This window comes from Lampris incognitus, chromosome 1 (genome assembly GCF_029633865.1).
Source record: "Lampris incognitus isolate fLamInc1 chromosome 1, fLamInc1.hap2, whole genome shotgun sequence".
NCBI classification, from domain to species: domain Eukaryota; kingdom Metazoa; phylum Chordata; class Actinopteri; order Lampriformes; family Lampridae; genus Lampris; species Lampris incognitus.
The window spans coordinates 124,117,458-124,135,946 of record NC_079211.1 but is presented as its reverse complement, the minus strand read 5'-3'; the positions used below and the strand labels follow the sequence as shown (position 1 = coordinate 124,135,946).

Below are 18,489 nucleotides of genomic sequence, written 5' to 3'. Positions count from 1 at the left end.
CTGACAGACTGCAAGATGCAAAAGCAATTGTCTGTTCCTCACCAGTACTGTCCAGCTGAGTCAAGATGGCACCTAGCCCGTAGTCTGAAGCGTCTGTAGAGACTATGGTAGGCTTGTTGGGGTCGAACAGCACTATAGCAGGGCTATTCACGATCATCTTCTTGACTTGGTCAAATGCTGCTTGAGCTACATCATTCCACTGGAATGAACTGTCCTTTCGCAGCAGAGCTCTCATAGGTTCAACAACAGTTGTGTAGTTGGGCACAACTAGCTGTACCATGCACTCAGACCCAGAAATGAGCGCAGGGTTGCAGGATCAGTAGGGGGTGGGGCATTCAGGATAGCAGTGACATGAGAGTCATCTGGCTGCAGACCTACTGCACTGATTTTTTGGCCAAGAAAGCTCAGAGTAGTTTGACGGAGCTGACATTTGTCAACATTGAGTTTCAGTCCCACGTCGTTGATTTTTAGCAGCACAGCATGGAGATTGGCCTCATGTTCAGCTTCTGAGGATCTGTAGATGATTACATTATCGATGTAACATTGCACCCCTTTGAGGCCACTGAGGATCGTTGTCATCATCTTCTGAAATGTAGCAGGGGCAGAACTCAGTCCATAAGGAACGCTGCTGTATTGGTACAGGCCTTCATGTGTAATGAAAGCGGTGAGCCCTCTGCTCTCTTCATGCAGCTTCAGTTGATGGTGTGCAGATTTGAGATCCAGGGTGGATAACATGACAGATCCACGCAGCTCAGATAGTATGTCCTCAATCAGTGATTAGGGATGGCTGTCAACGACTACTGCTTTGTTAGGTTCCCTCAAATCGATGCACATGTCTATGCCACCTGTCTTCTTTTTAGTGACTACAATTGGGGATACCCATTCAGATGCCTCAACTTTCTTTATGATCCCATTTTCCTCCAGGTTCTTGAGTTCATCGGAAACAGCATCACGGACTGAAAGTGGTAAGCGTCGAAGCTTTTGTTGTACCGGCTTCACTTCTGGTGGTACCTTCGCTTTGTGTACAAAGTACTTTGCACATCCAAATGCAGCTGGAGTCTCACTTTTCTGTTTGCTGGTAGTGGGCACAGCTTCGGTTTGGTGGAGTGTCGCACAGACATTGGCAGTCTCAGGTATTAACTGTCCTCCTTTGATCTGTAGCTAGAGAGCAGTCACCAGGTCCATACCTAGTATAGGTGTCCCTGTTTTCACTATGTATAAGTCTGTGGACTAAGACATCCTAGCACATTCAACTTCTCTAACAAGCTGCATTGTAGGTTCACTTAGCTTACTTGAACCAAGATATTCACTGTAAACATTCTCAGGCTGTATAGAGACACCAGACCCTGTATCAAAGAGTAACTCAACAGTACATGCATGTACAGTAGTAGGTGCAGTAATAGTAGCAGGACACATTAGCTTAGCAGCTGTTTCAGTAGTAGAACTAACAGTTAAGACAGCAGTATCAGGCACAATCACTTCATTAACAGACTTTTGGGAGGATTTGCACACTCTAGAAAAATGTCCCATCTTACCACGTTTTACATTTGCAGTTATTTGCAGGGCAGGATTTATCACTGGCTAGGTGGTCAGCTGAACCACAACGATAGCATGTGTGGGTTGCATCCGTTTTCTGAACGGTCTTGTGTTTTGGCTTGTGCGCCTTCTTTTGCACTTGAACGGCGGCGACGTGCTTTGTGTCACCATCAGCAATGGCTTTTGCATCAGCTATAGCAGCGTCAGTACGCCTAGCTACTTCCAAAGCTCTATCAAGTGTGAGGTCCTGTATCGGTGTTGTTTTGTGTGGCGAGTAAACGGAATTGACTCGACTCGATCTCTCTGTCTCCTCATTCCTGCACTCCCAAAATGTAGTAAAATAGGTAGCTTTCTGCTGTATTTGCTTGTTGTGTTATTGTAAATGTTAAAACGTATTTTGTGTTTTCTTCCTTTAGCTCTTACCATGTGTTTGTGAAGACTATATGTGAATAAAGTGAATCTTTATTTAACCATCAGTTTAAGACTATGACCATCAATAGCTGGGGAAGCTACAGGTATCCCCACCCCTTATAAACAATACAGCATAACGACCGAAACCAACGACAGTTTCATGTGCAAATATGGGCGTGATCATTAACTAGCGTTACAATGGCCATATGTACTATTCACAGAGGATTTGCATTATAAGATGGTGATAGATGCACTCTTAGCCCCCCCCCCTTCGGTTCATGGGTGGTCCTTCCCGCTTAACATGAATGAATGATGATTTATTTTGAATATGTAAATAAGCAGGCTAGAACAACAGATAAACCAATGCCAATAATCCGAAGGGATAAACAAATCCACACATCAAACTCTGCAAACAAATCGCTGTATGCATCAGATTATTTGTTACATGTTCGAAAAGGAGTAGGAGGAAGTATACACTTATTTTTTCCTAGCCCTTCTCATCTACCCTTAATCAGTTCAGCTACTATACATTTCAAACTAAATTCCCACTGTACTGTATAGTTCAAATTCAATGCAAGTTGTGCTGCACAATACAAACTGAAATAATGTGAACAATAGGAGAAAAAAGAAAAAAACCCATCAAAACATGAGAGAAAGGGAAAAAGAAAAACACTAGAAAACATAAAAAACATAGATGGCCTCTTTGGCTCCCCGTTCAAACTAGCGTTCCTCCCTATCAAGGATGTGCACATCCTCATCATTGAAAGAGTAGCCACTGGCCTGTAGATGGCTGTAGACTACGGAGTCCTGGCCTGACGTGTTAGCTCTTCTGTGTTGCCATTGTACACCTGCTACTTGTTTCGTATTTGGTTTTGTTTTGTTGTTGCTCATTATTGCTTTGTGTTACTCCGTCCTTATCCTGAGGTTACCAACTACCAGTGGGCAGGTCATCCAGACCCTTGCCAGTCATGACTACCCTCATAGTCACATTTCTCATGACTTGGTGCCCTTCCATATCTCCATATTAGTGGAAATCAATCTCCATTATAATCACTTTGTTCAGACTGGATTCAAGATATAGTATCTGTGACTCTTGCAAGTTGCAACAGCTGTGTGAACCCATTTCTCTATGCATTCATGGGAAAAGACTTCAAGCAGAAATCCTGCAGTTCATTTTGTTTCGAAGATTGAAAATGCTTTCCATGAAGACAGGAGGTCAGGGGACATCTTGGGCCCAGAGCTCCTCAAAAAACTTTTGGCTCTGTCGCATAACTTCTCATGTCATAGCTTAACGAAGAGGTATAGTTTAGTCCTGTATTACTGAAAGAGATTATAAAGACATGGTGATGGATTGTTGAATGTTTGAAGTTTGACAACACGCTTTAAGAGTTATAGACACTTCTCTGAGCCGCTGCATGAACAATGCTATGTGTTGGCACATGGATGCAATAGCATTTAGATTTCATGCCGCACACCAATTACAGTTGCTGACAGGAGCGAGTGATTAGATTTGTACCATTAGATGTAATGCTTTACATTACACAAGATCTCATTTACCGTTTCATATACAGTGCATCCGGAAAGTATTCACACCCCTTCACTTTCCCCACATTTTGTTATGTTAAAGCCTTATTCCAAAATGGATTAAATATCTTTTTTTTCCCTCATCAATCTACACACAATACCCCATAATGACAAAGTGAAAAAGGTTTTGTAGAAATTTTTGTAAGTTCATTAAAAATAAAAAACTGAAATATTGCATGTACATAAGTATTCACACCCTTTGCTATGACACTCAAAATTGAGCTCAGGTTCATCCTGTTTCCACTGATCGTCCTTGAGATGTTTCTACATCTTGATTGGAGTCCACCCGTAGTAAATTCAATTGATTGGACATGATTTGGAAAGGTACACACCTGTCTATATAAGGTCCCACTGTTGACAGTGCATGTCAGAGCAGAAACCAAGCCATGAAGTCAAAGGAATTGTCTGTGGACCTCCGAGACAGGATTGTATCAAGGCACAGATCTGGGGAAGGGTACAAAAACATTTCTACAGCGTTGAAGGTCCCGAAGAGCACAGTGGTTGCCATCATTCGTAAATGGAAGAAGTTTGGATCCACCAGGTCTCCTCCTAGAGCTGGCCGCCCAGCCAAACTGGACAATCGGGGGAGAAGGGCCTTGGTCAGGGAGGTGACCAAGAACCCAATGGTCACTCTGACAGAGCTCCAGCGTTCCTCTGTGGAGATGGGAGAACCTTCCAGAAGGACAACCATCTCTGCAGCACTCCACCGATCAGACCTTTATGGTACAGTGGCCAGATGGAAGCCTCTGCTCAGTAAAAGGCACATGACAGCCCGCTTGGAGTTTGTCAGAAAGCCCCTAAAGGACTCTCAGACCATGAAAAACAAGATTCTCTGGTCTGATGAAACCAAGATTGAACTCTTTGGCCTGAATGCCAAACGTCACGTCTGGAGGAAACCAGGCACCTCTCATCGCCTTGCTAATACCATCCCTACAGTGAAGCATGGTGGTGGCAGCATCATGCTGTGGGGATGTTCTTCAGCGGCAGGAACTGGGAGACTAGTCAGGATCGAGGGAAAGATGAATGGAGCAAAGTACAGAGAGATCCATGATGAAAACCTGCTCCAGAGCGCTCAGGACCTCAGACTGGGCCGAAGGTTTACCTTTCAACACGACAACGACCCTAAGCACACAGCCAAGACAACGAAGGAGTGGCTTCAGGACAAGTCTGTGAATGTCTTTGAGTGGCCCAGCCAGAGCCCAGACTTGAACCCCATTGAACATCTCTGGAAAGACCTGAAAATAGCTGTGCAGCGACACTCCCCATCTAACCTTACAGAGCTCGAGAGGATCTGCAGAGAAGGATGGGAGAAATACCCCAAATATAGGTGTGCCAAGCTTGTAGCTTCATACCCAAGAAGACTTGAGGCTGTAATCGCTGCCAAGGGTGCCTCAACCAAGTACTGAGTAAAGGGTGTGAATACTTATGTACATGCAATATTTCAGTTTTTTATTTTTAATAGATTTGCAAAAATTTCTACAAAACCTTTTTTGCTTTGTCATTATGGGGTATTGTGTGTAGATTGATGAGGAAAAAAAGGAATTTAATCCATTTTGGAATAAGGCTGTAACATAACAAAATGTGGGGAAAGTGGAGGGGTGTGAATACTTTCCGGATGCACTGTAGGTGCTGAAACCCAGAGAGGTCACTTAATCTGATGGAGCAAGGAGAGAGATGTAAGATCAGAGGTGTATGTGATGTACTCCTACTCTGAGAAGGAATATTCAGTACGTCATTTTTCTGCATAAGTGTGCACATGCTTCTGTGTCCTACATTTTTATTTATGGGTCTTGTCTGAACCCATTTCTGGAGTTTAGGTCAGGGTTAGATTTAGAGAAGGGCGTTAGGTTTTTGTTCTCTAGTATTGCAGTGGGAGTTAAGGATGATGGAGGCAAGTGCAAAGAATATTTTCACGTGACAGTACAGAATGTGTGTGTGTGTGAAGGGTACCCCAAAAAACCATTAATCTATTAAGAGCCATTTAATAACAGTATAATTTTGGCCAATATTGGAATAATATTACACAGTATTAATTTTCTCTTTTAAACCAGGGCAAATATTTTCCCTTGTCATTTCTTCATTCAGCTGTTATGCAACATGTCTTTTGAAATGACACGAACATTTGTAATCACTGCGACGACCATAGCAGAACATTTTATTCACTCATTTATTGGGCTTTATCACATTACATTCATTCCGTAGAAAATACATTCAAATGTGACAGCCATATTCGGAAAGTGCCAGCCTGTCGACGAAAGCAAGAGCCACCCAAAGTCAAAAGCATGTGTCAAAAATAGAAAGAAATTCTCCCATTTGCTTTTTGCTTTAGAAATATTTCTGCTGTGGCCATTTTTGTTGCATTTGCATGTATTATAAAAATATACATGTATGGTATCCAGTATATGGAAGTCCTTTAATCTTTCATGGCTTTTAGCCTTCAGTGTTTTGAAGTCTATGGCAAAGCCCATTGCGGGTGGCTTTAAAAGATGCCACTTGTACAAAATAAAATGCTTCACACCCTGGTCAACTGTTCAGAGTTTGTTTTGTTTTTTTTAAACCTACAGCGCTGAGAAGGACTATACTGGCTAAAAGCTTTCTAGAGCTTGCATTACAATACATTAATAAACAAAAATGATGCAGTTTCTTACATTCAGTGTAAGCAACTGTCATTAAAGAGAAGATGTAATGACCACCACGAATAGTGGCAACATCACTGCAACATATAGTGTCATGCCCAATTCCTCCTCGGGGATCTTTGGGGTGGTTGTTGCACAGTGAAACGCTTTTTGGAATTCTGCAGTTAGTCCAGTGACAAAAAACAAAAAACATTCAGAACCAAAGAACTCAACATGTATATTGCAAACTAGCAATAAGATTGGAAAAAAATGCTTCAACAGCTTTTCTCCTTGACACCCCCCCCCCCATGTTACAGTACCAGCAAGAGGGATCATTTAGCTTAATACAAGTGGTTTACTTCTACACGATTCAAAACTAACCATTTTTTATACATACACCGTAGGTTCAGGAATCTTCAAATAAACAGTATCCAACTTCAGGTTCATTTATAGCATGTAAATTGCCTTTTTTTCCATACGGCAAAAAATTAGATTTAGAAGTCTCAGTGAATATTGATTCATGTATAAAAGAATATTGTTATATACGTAATAGCAGCAGACCATTTCCCATTATCATTATGTATTTATTCTGCACAAAAATAGGTTCCTATAACATCCTTGACAGTGTGTTACCATACCTTTTGAATAAAGGTAAGAAAATGAACCAGCACATATCTCAGATATGCTTGAGAACCAAGTCACAGCGACTGTACTGTCTTCTTGTTAAGGCATGGGCACATGCCTGTACAGTACACGTGCATAGAGCAAAGAAGTGCCTTTCTTTATTATCCCTGCCCACAGTACATACCACACTTCCCCTCACCACAACACATAATGGCCACTCTCAAAACAATGCATCATAAGACGTTGTCAATCACAGCATGACAGAAGAGAAGAGCAGAAGAAAATGTGAGGGGCAAGAAAAATGTCTTCACATTTAGATCTTCAACTTATGACACTTAATGAAAAATATCTGAAATCTATGCAGTCATGTTGAAAATCATTATTTGTAATCCTAAAAAAAAATGTGCTGAGCCAAGGGGGGGAAAAGAGTCAATGAAATTAAAAAGAGCAAGAAAGAGAAAGGGGGTGGAAAAGGGAGGGGATACGTATATCATCTTGGTGTGTACTCTTCTGGGATCCCTGACATTTTTCTTTTCCTCAGGGCAGCGTCTACCGTTTTGATGAGTTCATCAATGTTGGCGCGCATTTCAGGGGTGTAGGGGTCATACTCAAGTTTGCGTAGGCCCGAACGCTTGAAGTTGCCATCCTTCTGCCCCTCAACACAGAGCAGGCGGTCCTCAGAAACCTCTAGACCCAGAAACAGGACCATTCCCTTGAGCTGGGAGAACAAATCCCTCTTCAAATTCTCAAAGTGAACCACATGGATGTTCCTCCCGTATCGCAGCCAGTCCAGAGTATGGGAGGCCCACCAAGGAGCGTAGTTCTTCACAAACTCAGGCCACTCTGTACAAAGAAATAGAGAAGTGAATAAATAAGGAGTTACTGTCAGATAAGACCCTTTCTTAAATCTGGGGGGATGAAATGATTACTCCTTGCTTCTTGCTGAGGAACTAACTTAACATAAATGAGTAAAAGTATACAACAAAATACATATAAGATGACAAGGGAATAAAATAAATCAGATCAAATAAAACAGATCTGATTGAGGAAAATAAATCTGAGGAAAGGTTAAATTCACATATCATCAAACAGTTATGTTTCAGTTGAACAGTCTACGTACATTTCAGGGATTGAATGGATCGTCATGGCACACCAGAAAGTACTTTTAGAGACTATTGTGGAGTTAAAATGGTTGGACTCGGTTGCCACTCAAATCGTACAATTCAGGTTTTTCCTCTTTTTGGAAAATTCTTTCTGTGCAACTGTTCAATCATTTACATTCGACCGGCGGAAGATCCAGAAAGTAGTGGCTGGCTATATATGTGATGCATTAGCATGAATCTTTAGTTAAAGGATGGGGAGTCTTGCCTGTTGAGTTAGCAATGCCATCTTAGAAACCATGGAGGGAGGCAGCTTTAAGCCCCTTTTACACACACAATCTCTCTCTGAGACGGGCTACTAACCAGAACACGGTCACGGCTAAACTCCAGGTCATTGCCGTTCACACAAGACTTGAGTCCACATTGAAGTCGCATACACGTCACTACTAAACAGAGTGGTTGCATTTTATCATAATAAAAAGTTGCTGATTTAATTTTTGTTTGTTTTTTCTTCCCAGTGATGATTTAACAACATGGGTGATAGTGCAGACGATTTGGTGTTGAGTCAGGCAATCCTTTGTGGGTTTTCTTTATTCAGTCACCTGAAATCTTAATCAAACAACATGCCAGCTCACTTGAACTGTTGTCATACTAGTGCACCTTCCATCATAACCAATGAGGTTCCTTGATTAAAACCCACATACATCCATGTTCCCCCTTTCATACCAAGACCGGGCAGTGTCGGACCCATGTAAAACCTGGGTTGTGACCAAGTGTGCAGTCCTGGACCAGATGACCTGTGTGGACCCATTCACAAATATGGGTCTTTCCTGGGCCATTGCCTCAGAGTGAGAAGGGCATATAAGTGGGGTGGAAAACAAAAAACAAAATAAACTGTATTTGAAAGCATACATGGTTTTACTTCAAAGAAGGTTGAATCAGTTCATCTGGATACAACATTTATTGACAGATATGTTTCACCACTCATCTAAGTGACCTCTTCAGTCTAAACTGACAGCAGGTATCCCCACCCTTATAAACAATACAATTGCATAACGACTGAAACCAATGACCAGTTTCATATTCAAATATGGGTGTGATCATTAACTAGAATTTCAATGGCCATATGTACTATTCACAGAGGATTTGGGAAAGTTTGCAATCACAGCATTGTAAAATGGCAACAGATGTACTCTTAGCCCCCCCCCCCCCCATTCAGTACGGTCGTTCCGTCTTAACATAGATGGCCTCTTTGACTCCCCGTTCATACCAGCGTTCCTCCCTATCAAGGATGTGCACATCCTCATCCTTGAAAGAGTGGCCACTGGCCTGTAGACTGCTCAGTCTTGGCCTGACGCATTAGCTCTTCTGTGTTGTGCCATCCTCTTGGCCAGTGTCTGTTTAGTTTCCCCAATGTATCCAATCCTCCTGGCACTTAATAGCGTACACTAGTATATTGCTCTGTTTGTGTTGGGGGGGACCTGATCCTTGGGGTGGACCAATTTCTGGTGCAGTGTTTTGGGGTTTGAAAGTGTTTGGAAAATACACGTCTCAGTTTTTCCGCCACTCCCGCCACATATGGAATCACCGCTGGTTTATGCTTCGGCAGCTGTTGTCCTTCTCTCTTCGATTGGCTAGTGCACTGTTTGGACGTCTTCCTGGCTTTGACAAACACCCAGTTAGGATAGCCACACTTAACCAAGGCCTATTTAATGTGGGATTTCTCCCCTTCCCGGGCACTGTGTCAGTGGGGATGTTGTCAGCTTGGTGGTACAGCATCCTGATGACTCCTAGTTTGTGCTCCAGTGGATGATGAGAGTCAAACATTAAGTACTGATCAGTATGTGTTGGTATACGGTAAACATCAACAATCAAATGTCCCCCATCACCAATTGCAATTTCACAGTCTAAGAAGGCTAGCCTGTCATTTTCCACATCCTCCCTGGTGAATTTGATGTGGTTGTCCACAGAGTTAATGTGGTGTTAAATGTGACACATCCTGAGATTTAATTTTAACCCAGGTATTGTCCACAAATCTGAAACAATGGCTGAACCAATGTGAGAGAGGAACTGCATCTCTTAACAAGCCTCACACTGTCGTCCTTGTTGTAAGGTTTTTAAAAGAAACTGGAATTTTTTTTCAAGTCTCCCTTACCAAACGTCCTGTTTCTGTTGTTGGTTTCATGGCAAGTGCAGCCTAAATTACTTTTCTTACATTGCCAAAGCTTTGACATTTGAAACAAGAGGACAGAATAATTTGGGGGTCTGTGTTGAGAGGTCTCATGACACACAAGACTGAAAAAAACCCAATATAAAGTGCCCTGTAACAGGATTTTGCCACCAAAACAAGATGCTTTTGCCTTTGAGCTGACTTCATGGGGACATACCAAGGAGCATCAGCCGCTGTAACATCATCTGTGCCTCTCAGCCTGCCTTGACAGAGGTCAGTGCATCAAAATCATTCAACTGCGGCCTCTTAGGCAACGTCATGCTGACTCACAAACCAAGCCTCTCTCCGTATTAGAAGTGGCAGGTGTCAAAAAGCCTTTCTACCCTACCACCTAGCCTTATGTCCTATACCATCATCACTACACCAACAAAAAAACAATAATAATCCCAGGAAATGGCAGGCTCAACGTGCTGAGGTTTTCACAATGAGGGAAAGGACTGCTGGGTCAGCATCTTTCCATTCTCAGAAGAATTGATTTTAACCAGAAAGCATGTTAGAGAAGAGAGAGGACGATAAGATGAGAATTGTTGCCATAGTTACTAAAACATGCTTTGGTTGGTGGATGTATTAAAAAAAAAGGTACATAAAGGAAACATTAAGATTACTTGGCAACAGACACAGCATCTAACCTTAATTTGAAAAAGAAAAAAGCTATCTAAGTACAACAATGTGCAAGTAATCTGATTTAGTTAATTGGTATTGACGAGTTTCAAAGTTACACAATCCAAATTGACACATGAGGTGCAGGACAAAAAAGTCCAAATCAACTGCACATCAAAATGGAAATAGAAAAATGTGTGTAAAATGAGTTTAATAGTGACACTGTTACAATAATATCGAGAGGACAGTTCTTAAATGAAAAAAAAAGAAAGACAGGTCTTTGACAAAATGATTTCTTTCTAATCTTTCTAATCTTGTGGATATGTCACTGATAAATTTATACATACACAAAAGAGATAGAAAACATGTTTGGTGAATCAGAGACCAACTGTGTGCAACACAGAAGGCTGATTGTCAGAGCAGCAACACATTCCCTAGGTGATGAATCATCATTTCATCAAACAGTTTTTCACTGTTCAAGATCAATATAGCCTGCTCTCGCGACATGAATGTAGAAAGATCAATTTTTGAGCACAGTGGGTACATCAGCTGACAAAGCCAAAGATCACAACTAACAAGCAGCAATGCACTTTCTTTAAAGTTGTGATTAGAATAAGTTTATTTCTCATTTTCTAACGGGGACTGAATTCCTGCCTGATGTTAAAGTGTTAAAGATATGCATGCCCGCTTTTAAACAGTAATTTGATTCATACTGCAACAGAAATGGCCGTGCCTTTCTAGAGTTCCACTGCTGTTTTTGCCATTAACTGAAACATGAGTGGCGGCATGGTGGCCATCCAAAGGAATTGAATCAAGTGCAACTGGACTTGGTTATATATCCGTGAAGACGTTTCGCCTCTCATCCAAGAGGCTTCATCAGTTCGCGCCTTTCTGACTAGACCAAGCTAGTCTGGTCTAGTCAGAAATGGTGGCCCAGTGGATAGCGCGGTCACCTCACAGCAAGAAGGTCCGAGGTTCGAACCCTGGGGATTGTCCAACCTTGGGGGTCATAACAGGTCGTCCTCTTTGTGGAGTTTGCATGTTCTCCCCGTGTCTGCATGGGTTTCCTCCAGGTGCTCCGGTTTCCTCCCAGTCCAAAGACATGTAGGTCAGGTGAATCAGCCGTACTAAATTGTCCCTAGGTGTGAATGTGTCGGCCCTGTGATGGCCTGGCAGCCTGTCCAGGGTGTCTCCCCGCCTGCTGCCAAGTGACTGCTGGGATAGGTTCCAGCATCCCGTGACCCCAATTGGGATAACTGGCTTGGATAATGGATGGATGGATGGCTGGATGTTAAAGTGTGTCACAGATGGTATTGAAAGTTATCGTAATAGAAACCTAGTGGTGTATCCACATTGATTGGTAAGGTCAAAACCATCAAAACAAATTAAGAATTAGAATGACTAAATTTAAACATTTCAACATGTTTCATACAACTACAGAGCTTACATTCACAAAGTATACATGTGAATGGCTGCACACTACTCAGATATTACACAATAGTAGCTTGTAGTTAAATCCTTTGTTTTCAAAATACTGGAGTAAGTGTAAAAGTACGGAAGGTTCATATTTCCACTTCATTTTTGAATGCCCTCTTATAAATTATTCCTGGGTCAAAGTGTGTAAAGAAATTGATATCTCTAAGAAAAAACTGGCCCTTGAACCTATTTTCTCCATTCTTGGAATACAATCAGCAGCATTGAACCTTAGCCCCTCTTCACCGAAGCTGCTTAAGGGGCCTCTAGTGTAAGGAGATGTGTTCCTCTTCAGTGGATTTCAAACACTGTCCCTACAGTTTCACGTTGGATTCAGAGAGTTCTGGGGCGTATGCCTTTAGAAGCTATATAAGCTTCTGGCTCAAGGACAAACCATTTAAGTTCTTTCACATTTGGGACCCCTTTTTGGACTAAATTGGAGAAGACGGGGCCCAGGCCCTTCGGAATAGCATGGACTGAGATCTCGAGGTACCTTTCCACATGTAGGTCTTAGTGTTTAATATGCCATTATCCCTTCGTTATGCCCAATTACCCTTGCTACATTTAATTGTACAAACCTTCTGTCTTGATGCTTTGTTTTTTCATTATTTATTAATTTTTGTTTCTTTATTTTTTGTTTTTCTTTTATGTATGGAGAGTGTGTTCTGTGTTGAGGGTAAGTTGGAAAAGAAGGTATTTTTGTCATGCTTGTTCATCCTAAATTGTTTGACCCTTTGACAATGAGTAAATATACGCTTTAGAAAAATACAATAGCTTTAAGAAACTCACCTTTCCCTCTCCAGTGGGCCTGAGAGGCAAAGCCGATGTGGCCACCATATTTGCGGTTGAATTCCGCCATGAGGGCTTTGTAGGGGTTGCGAATCATGAGGATGCTGGAGTCGAAAGTTTCAATCTCCTTCTTGCCACTCTCGTGTGTCTTAATGCAGATTGTCCTCCCACTCCGCCAGTGGTCTCGCTCACCTTTAAAACCTTTGAAACCAACGAAATCCCATGGCAAATGAATAATGCATCCTGATGTATCGATTGATGTGTACGTTTTCTGAATCAGCGTCGAGGGCTACCTTTATTATAAAGTGAACCGTCAAAATAATAGCTGCCGGTGTAGAAGCCCGTTGCTAGCTCTATGAGATGCCGAGCCCAGGTGTTGCCTGCTCCGGGGAAACTGGCTAGGGCCTGCAGGTGTTTTGAGCGTGTGGGCAGGAATCGCCGGTCCATACAGCGGTTATCTGAGGGTATGAGCGCAAAGGGAAATACAGTTTAAATCATTTGCTGAACTTCTATAAAGACTAGAAAGAGGATATCTATAAAACTGATAAAATTCTCTGCAATCCATAACACTAAATAACAGACTTCAATGCTCTAAACCAGACAATGTCTTCTAAAAATATGGCGAACGTAGTAAAGGGCTATCTATACACTGATCAGCCAAAACATTAAAACCACTGCCTAATATTGTGTAGGTCCCCCTCGTGCCACCAAAACAGCTCTGACCCATCGCGGCATGGACTCCACAAGACCTCTGAAGGTGTCCTCTGGTATCTGGCACCAAGACATTACCTTCAGATCCCTTAAGTCCTTTAAGTTGCGAGGTGGGGCCTCCATGGATTGGACTTGTTTTCCCAGCACATCCCACTGATGCTCAATAGGAATGAGATCTGGGAAATATGGAGGCCAAAGCAACACCTTGAACTCTTTGGGAATGGTTTGAGGAACATGACAAACACTTTTTGCAGTGTGACAGGGTGCATTATCCTGCTGAAAGAGGCCATTGTCATCAGGGAATACCATTGCCATGAAGAGGTATACTTGGTCTGCAACAATGTTTAGGTAGGTGGTACATGTCAAAGAAACATCCACATAAATGCCAGGACCAAAGGTTTCCCAGCAGAACATTTCCCAGAGCATCACACTGCTTCCACCGGTTTGCCTACGTCCCGTAGTGCCATCCTGGTGCCATCTCTTCCCCAAGTAAATAACGCACACGCATCTGGCCGTCCACATGATGTAAAAGAACGGGATCCGCCAGACCAGGCCATCTTCCTCCACTGCTTTATGGCCCAATTCTGATGCTCACGTGCCCATTGTAGGTGCTTTCGGCAATGGACAGGGGTCATCATGGGCACTCTGACCTGTCTGTGGCTATGCAGCCAGCTGTGATGCACTGTGTTCTGACACCTGTCTATCATAACCAGCATAAAATTTTTCAGCAATTTGAGCTACAGTAGCTCTTCTGTAGGATCAGACCAAATGGGCTAGCCTTTGCTCTCCACGCGCTTCAATGAGCCTTGGGTGCCTATGACCCTGTTGCCGGTTCACCAGTTGTCCTTTCTTGGACCACTTTTGGTAGCTACTGACCACTGCATTCCGGCAACATCCCATAAGACCTGCCGTTTTGGAGATGCTCTGACCCAGTCGTCTAGCCAGCACAAGTGGGTCCTGTTCGAAGCCGCTCAGATCCTTACGTTTGCCCATTTTTCCTGCTTTCAACACATCAACCTCAAGAACGGACTGTTCACTTGCTGCGTAATATATCCCTGTCCTTCACAGGTTCAATTTTAATGAGATAATAAATGTTATTCACTTACCTGTCACTGGTTTTAATGTTTTGGCTGATCAGTGTAAATTGCTTAGCATATAAAATGGAATATTGTTTGATTGCTTTGTTGCAAAACAATTGATTTCTTAGAATGGATCAGTTAATAGACATTGTATGATATATGTCTGCTGGAATGTTACTTCCTTCTTTGCATAACACACTTTTTCACGTTAAGGAAGCAGATGAATGACTCAGTAGGGGACTTTAAATGAGACGTGGTCTGTGGTTTTAAAGATGTCGACATTTTGGAGTAATTAGGACACTTTACATCAGTTGACCAAGGGAATGATATGGCAGTAGAGGTCACATAAGATATGAGTAATTTAGAAAGATCATAATGAATAACCCATCCATCCGTAGATACAGTATTCTTCCATATTACAAAGTGCCAAGTGATGACCACTTACTAGCTATATTGTGTTGGCTGAGAAGATTTGCAGATAAAAAAAATGTTACAAGTATGGCTCACTTAGCAGAATACACAGTGTAATACACAGAGGATAGTTTTCAATGCTGTTTGTTTAAACATTGGTGCCTCTGTTTCTGCTGATTAATCTAATGGGCTATGGTGCATTCAGGGAGAACAGCTCATCATAGGTATGTTTTATGCAGAAAACAATGTACAGAAAACCAGGATAAACACAGTAGAATGTGAGCCCGCAGGTCATAAGAACATATCTGCAGTATAATCTCAAAGTCCCATTCTAGACAGAGCACTGCATAAATCAAGATGTGCGATGTGTGGCCCTTGCCTGCCTGTATCATTCTTGACTTGCCTGTCTGTCTTCCCGAATGGCACACCTTTCTGACGATATTCCGTCTGTGCAGTCACAACACTAAACACTGCATGGCAATGGAAATTGAGCCCTAAATACTTACCCTGAACCTGTGTTTGATAAACTACAAAGTACTCGTCATTCCCACAGCTCTCAAATTCTTCCCCGTGGCAGCGGTGAAGGCACATGTTCTCATCCTCTGGTTCATGAAGGGAGAAGCGAGGGGTGGGGAATCCACAAAGGCACCGATCTCCAGCTAGGACGGCCAAAGACTGCTCCTGGGGCATGAGGAGAAGAAAGATCACTGTTAGAGAAGACACACACACACACACACACACACACACACACACACACACACACACACACAGCTGCCTCACCCTCTCTGTGCACATGTCCACACACTTTTCCACAGACATGTTCTGGATGACAGCACTGACAGGAAGTGCCATGGTGACATTGTCAGGCTTGTGGAAGCACCCCTTGAATATGGCACTCCCATCTGAAACACAGGAAACAAATCAGAGCACTATTTAAATATTTATATTTTCCTGAGCAGTTTTCATCGGCTTGGCCTCTATCAACTGATCACTGGCTGAGAGATCATGCTGGAACTCCCCTGTGGTCTTGAGAGACCTTGACCTGGCAGAGGATGAGCCAACGGCAGAGCTATGGGGTTGCTTGCCTTACTACAAACTTGACAACATTTAGCCCCAGGCCGCTCATCTGTGCTGCTGACTCAGACCATGTATCACAGAACTGAAAAACAGAAGTCTGTGAACAACTACTACTACTTTCGGCTGCTCCTGTTAGGGGTCACCATAGCAGATCATCAGTTTCCATCTCTTTCTGTCCTCTGCATCTTCCTCTGTCACGCCAGCCACCTGCATGTCCTCCCTCACCACATCCATAAACCTCCTCTTTAGCGTTCCTCTTTTCCTCTTCCCTGGCAGCTCCATATTCAGCATCCTTCTCCCAATATACCCAGCATCTCTCCTCCACACATGTCCAAACCATCTCAATCTTGCCTCTCTTGCTTTGTCTCCAAACCGTCCAACCTGAGCGGTCCCCCTAATATAACTGTTCCTAATCCTGTCCTTCTTCGTCACTCCCAATGAAAATCTTAGCATCTTCAACTCTGCCACCTCCAGCTCTGCCTCCTGTCTTTTTTGTTGTCTGAACAGCTATGCACCAAAAATTCTCACTTGTAAGCAGTGTGCAATACTGACTCCTTAACATCTTCACCATTTTCATGGAAAGATGTGAGTCTTTTTGCAAGATGGCATTACACAGGATTATCTTTTATGTTATTTACTTATAATTTATATCTAATACATTATTATCATACTAATTAGATGTTTTAATTTGGACAAGATACAGAGTAATTACGTATGTAACAATTACTAACTTCACGTATAAAGCAACTGATTCAATACATGTGATTTATGTTTCACCACTACAGATATATTTGGGGGTGGAGGTTAAGTAACAAAAAAGAAAAAAAAATACAAAAAATATAGAGTTCACAGTCACATCAAACTTCTAGATTCACCATCAAAACAATGAATGAACAGTGAGGTTGGAAAAAAATCTATTTTGCAATTTCAGTAGCATAAGACGTCAGCAATGCTGATTTTTTTTTTATTACATATTTTCCTATGAAAAGTGCTACCAAGCATTCAGAGAGGGTGGCATCACTAGCGTTGTATTTTCTTCCTCTTTCTATAGCTCAAGTGCATCACCAGTTCATTTCATCACACTTATAAGCCGCTGCTCCTTCTATGGTGATAAAAAGTCTCATTGCTATCTTCCTTTGATGTGCATAGATGTGACTTCTGACCGTACACTACACACAAGGTCTTGAAATGCTAAGTGACAGACCACTGAACACAAACACCCAGCTGGGTGAAACCCAAGTATTTTTGTGGAAGACCTAACATTAGCTTTATTTCCCTAATCTAAAAAAGAGAAAAGAACAGAGTAAAGGAAATGCAGTGAGAGAGTGGTCTTTTTCCTTAGCATGTAAAGTAGTATTTTACATCTATTGGTTTCTTTGCATTAGTAAACTATTGTCCAACCGCCTGAACGCCTCCCACACAAGTACCCAGCAGGGCTCACATAACAGAGATCGGGGTCAGAGGTGAACACACAAACACTCAGAGCTGTGCTCAGCAGTCCAAAAGATGAAGAAAGCAGAAATGAAAACAGTAACCAAGCAAAACATGTTTTGTGCAGCTCCAAGTTAAACAAATAGCAGCACGCTGAGACAAAAGGGGCACAGAATGTATATTTATAAAGCGTCACAAAGATTCAGGTGTTATTTTGGTATACATGCTACATACTGAATCATTGTGTGCCTCCACAATCTCTCATTATCTTGCAAATTAATTGGTGGGAAGAGGGGAGAGAAAAAGAGGTGTTAAGGGAGAGTGAAGAGATGACTTGAGGTGCAAATTCCCCTCTTTTGATGGTTAAGACTTGTTTAAGGCACACAGAAAGGTGTATTTCCTTTCAGAAGAAGGTAAAAATACTGTGCTTGCTGCAACTGAACAAAAACACATGCCTTTCCATGTCTCCAGTTATAAGAACAGGGAATTGAGATCTACTGCCTACTTTAAATAATGAGCCCCTCCTTCTTTATGTTCAGTTTTCCTGTGGTTGGCAAAGCATATTTAGGATGCAGACCACAGTTAGCAGGACTAGGTAACACAGTCATCAAGGGGAAGAGGTAAACAGGACTGAACTGGCTAGCTCCAAACTGTGGCATTAATCCAAACGGAAAAATATTTTCCTTCAAAACACAGGCCCGCTTAAATTTTTTTTCAGCTGTTGTTTCACATTACATAAATCAAATCTGTCTGCTCTGCATCTTTCTCTCTTTACCCATGTTTCTGGGCTACCCTCTATATCTGCCTCGCTTGCACAG

At 42.3% G+C, this 18,489-nt stretch overlaps 1 protein-coding gene across 1 annotated transcript in view; it reads right to left on the bottom strand.

Annotated features, from left to right (window-relative positions):
* Positions 1-5,695: 5,695 nt before the first annotated feature.
* Positions 5,696-18,489, bottom strand: part of wscd2 (WSC domain containing 2) — a 57,133-nt gene continuing 44,339 nt past the window's right edge. Inside the window, exons 5-9 of the mRNA XM_056287989.1 lie at positions 15,944-16,065; positions 15,670-15,844; positions 13,256-13,420; positions 12,963-13,163; positions 5,696-7,613 (exon numbers count right to left, since the gene is read on the bottom strand). Coding sequence (XP_056143964.1) covers positions 7,261-7,613; positions 12,963-13,163; positions 13,256-13,420; positions 15,670-15,844; positions 15,944-16,065 — 1,016 coding nt within the window. The 3' untranslated portion in view covers positions 5,696-7,260. The remainder of the gene's footprint in view (positions 7,614-12,962; positions 13,164-13,255; positions 13,421-15,669; positions 15,845-15,943; positions 16,066-18,489) is intronic.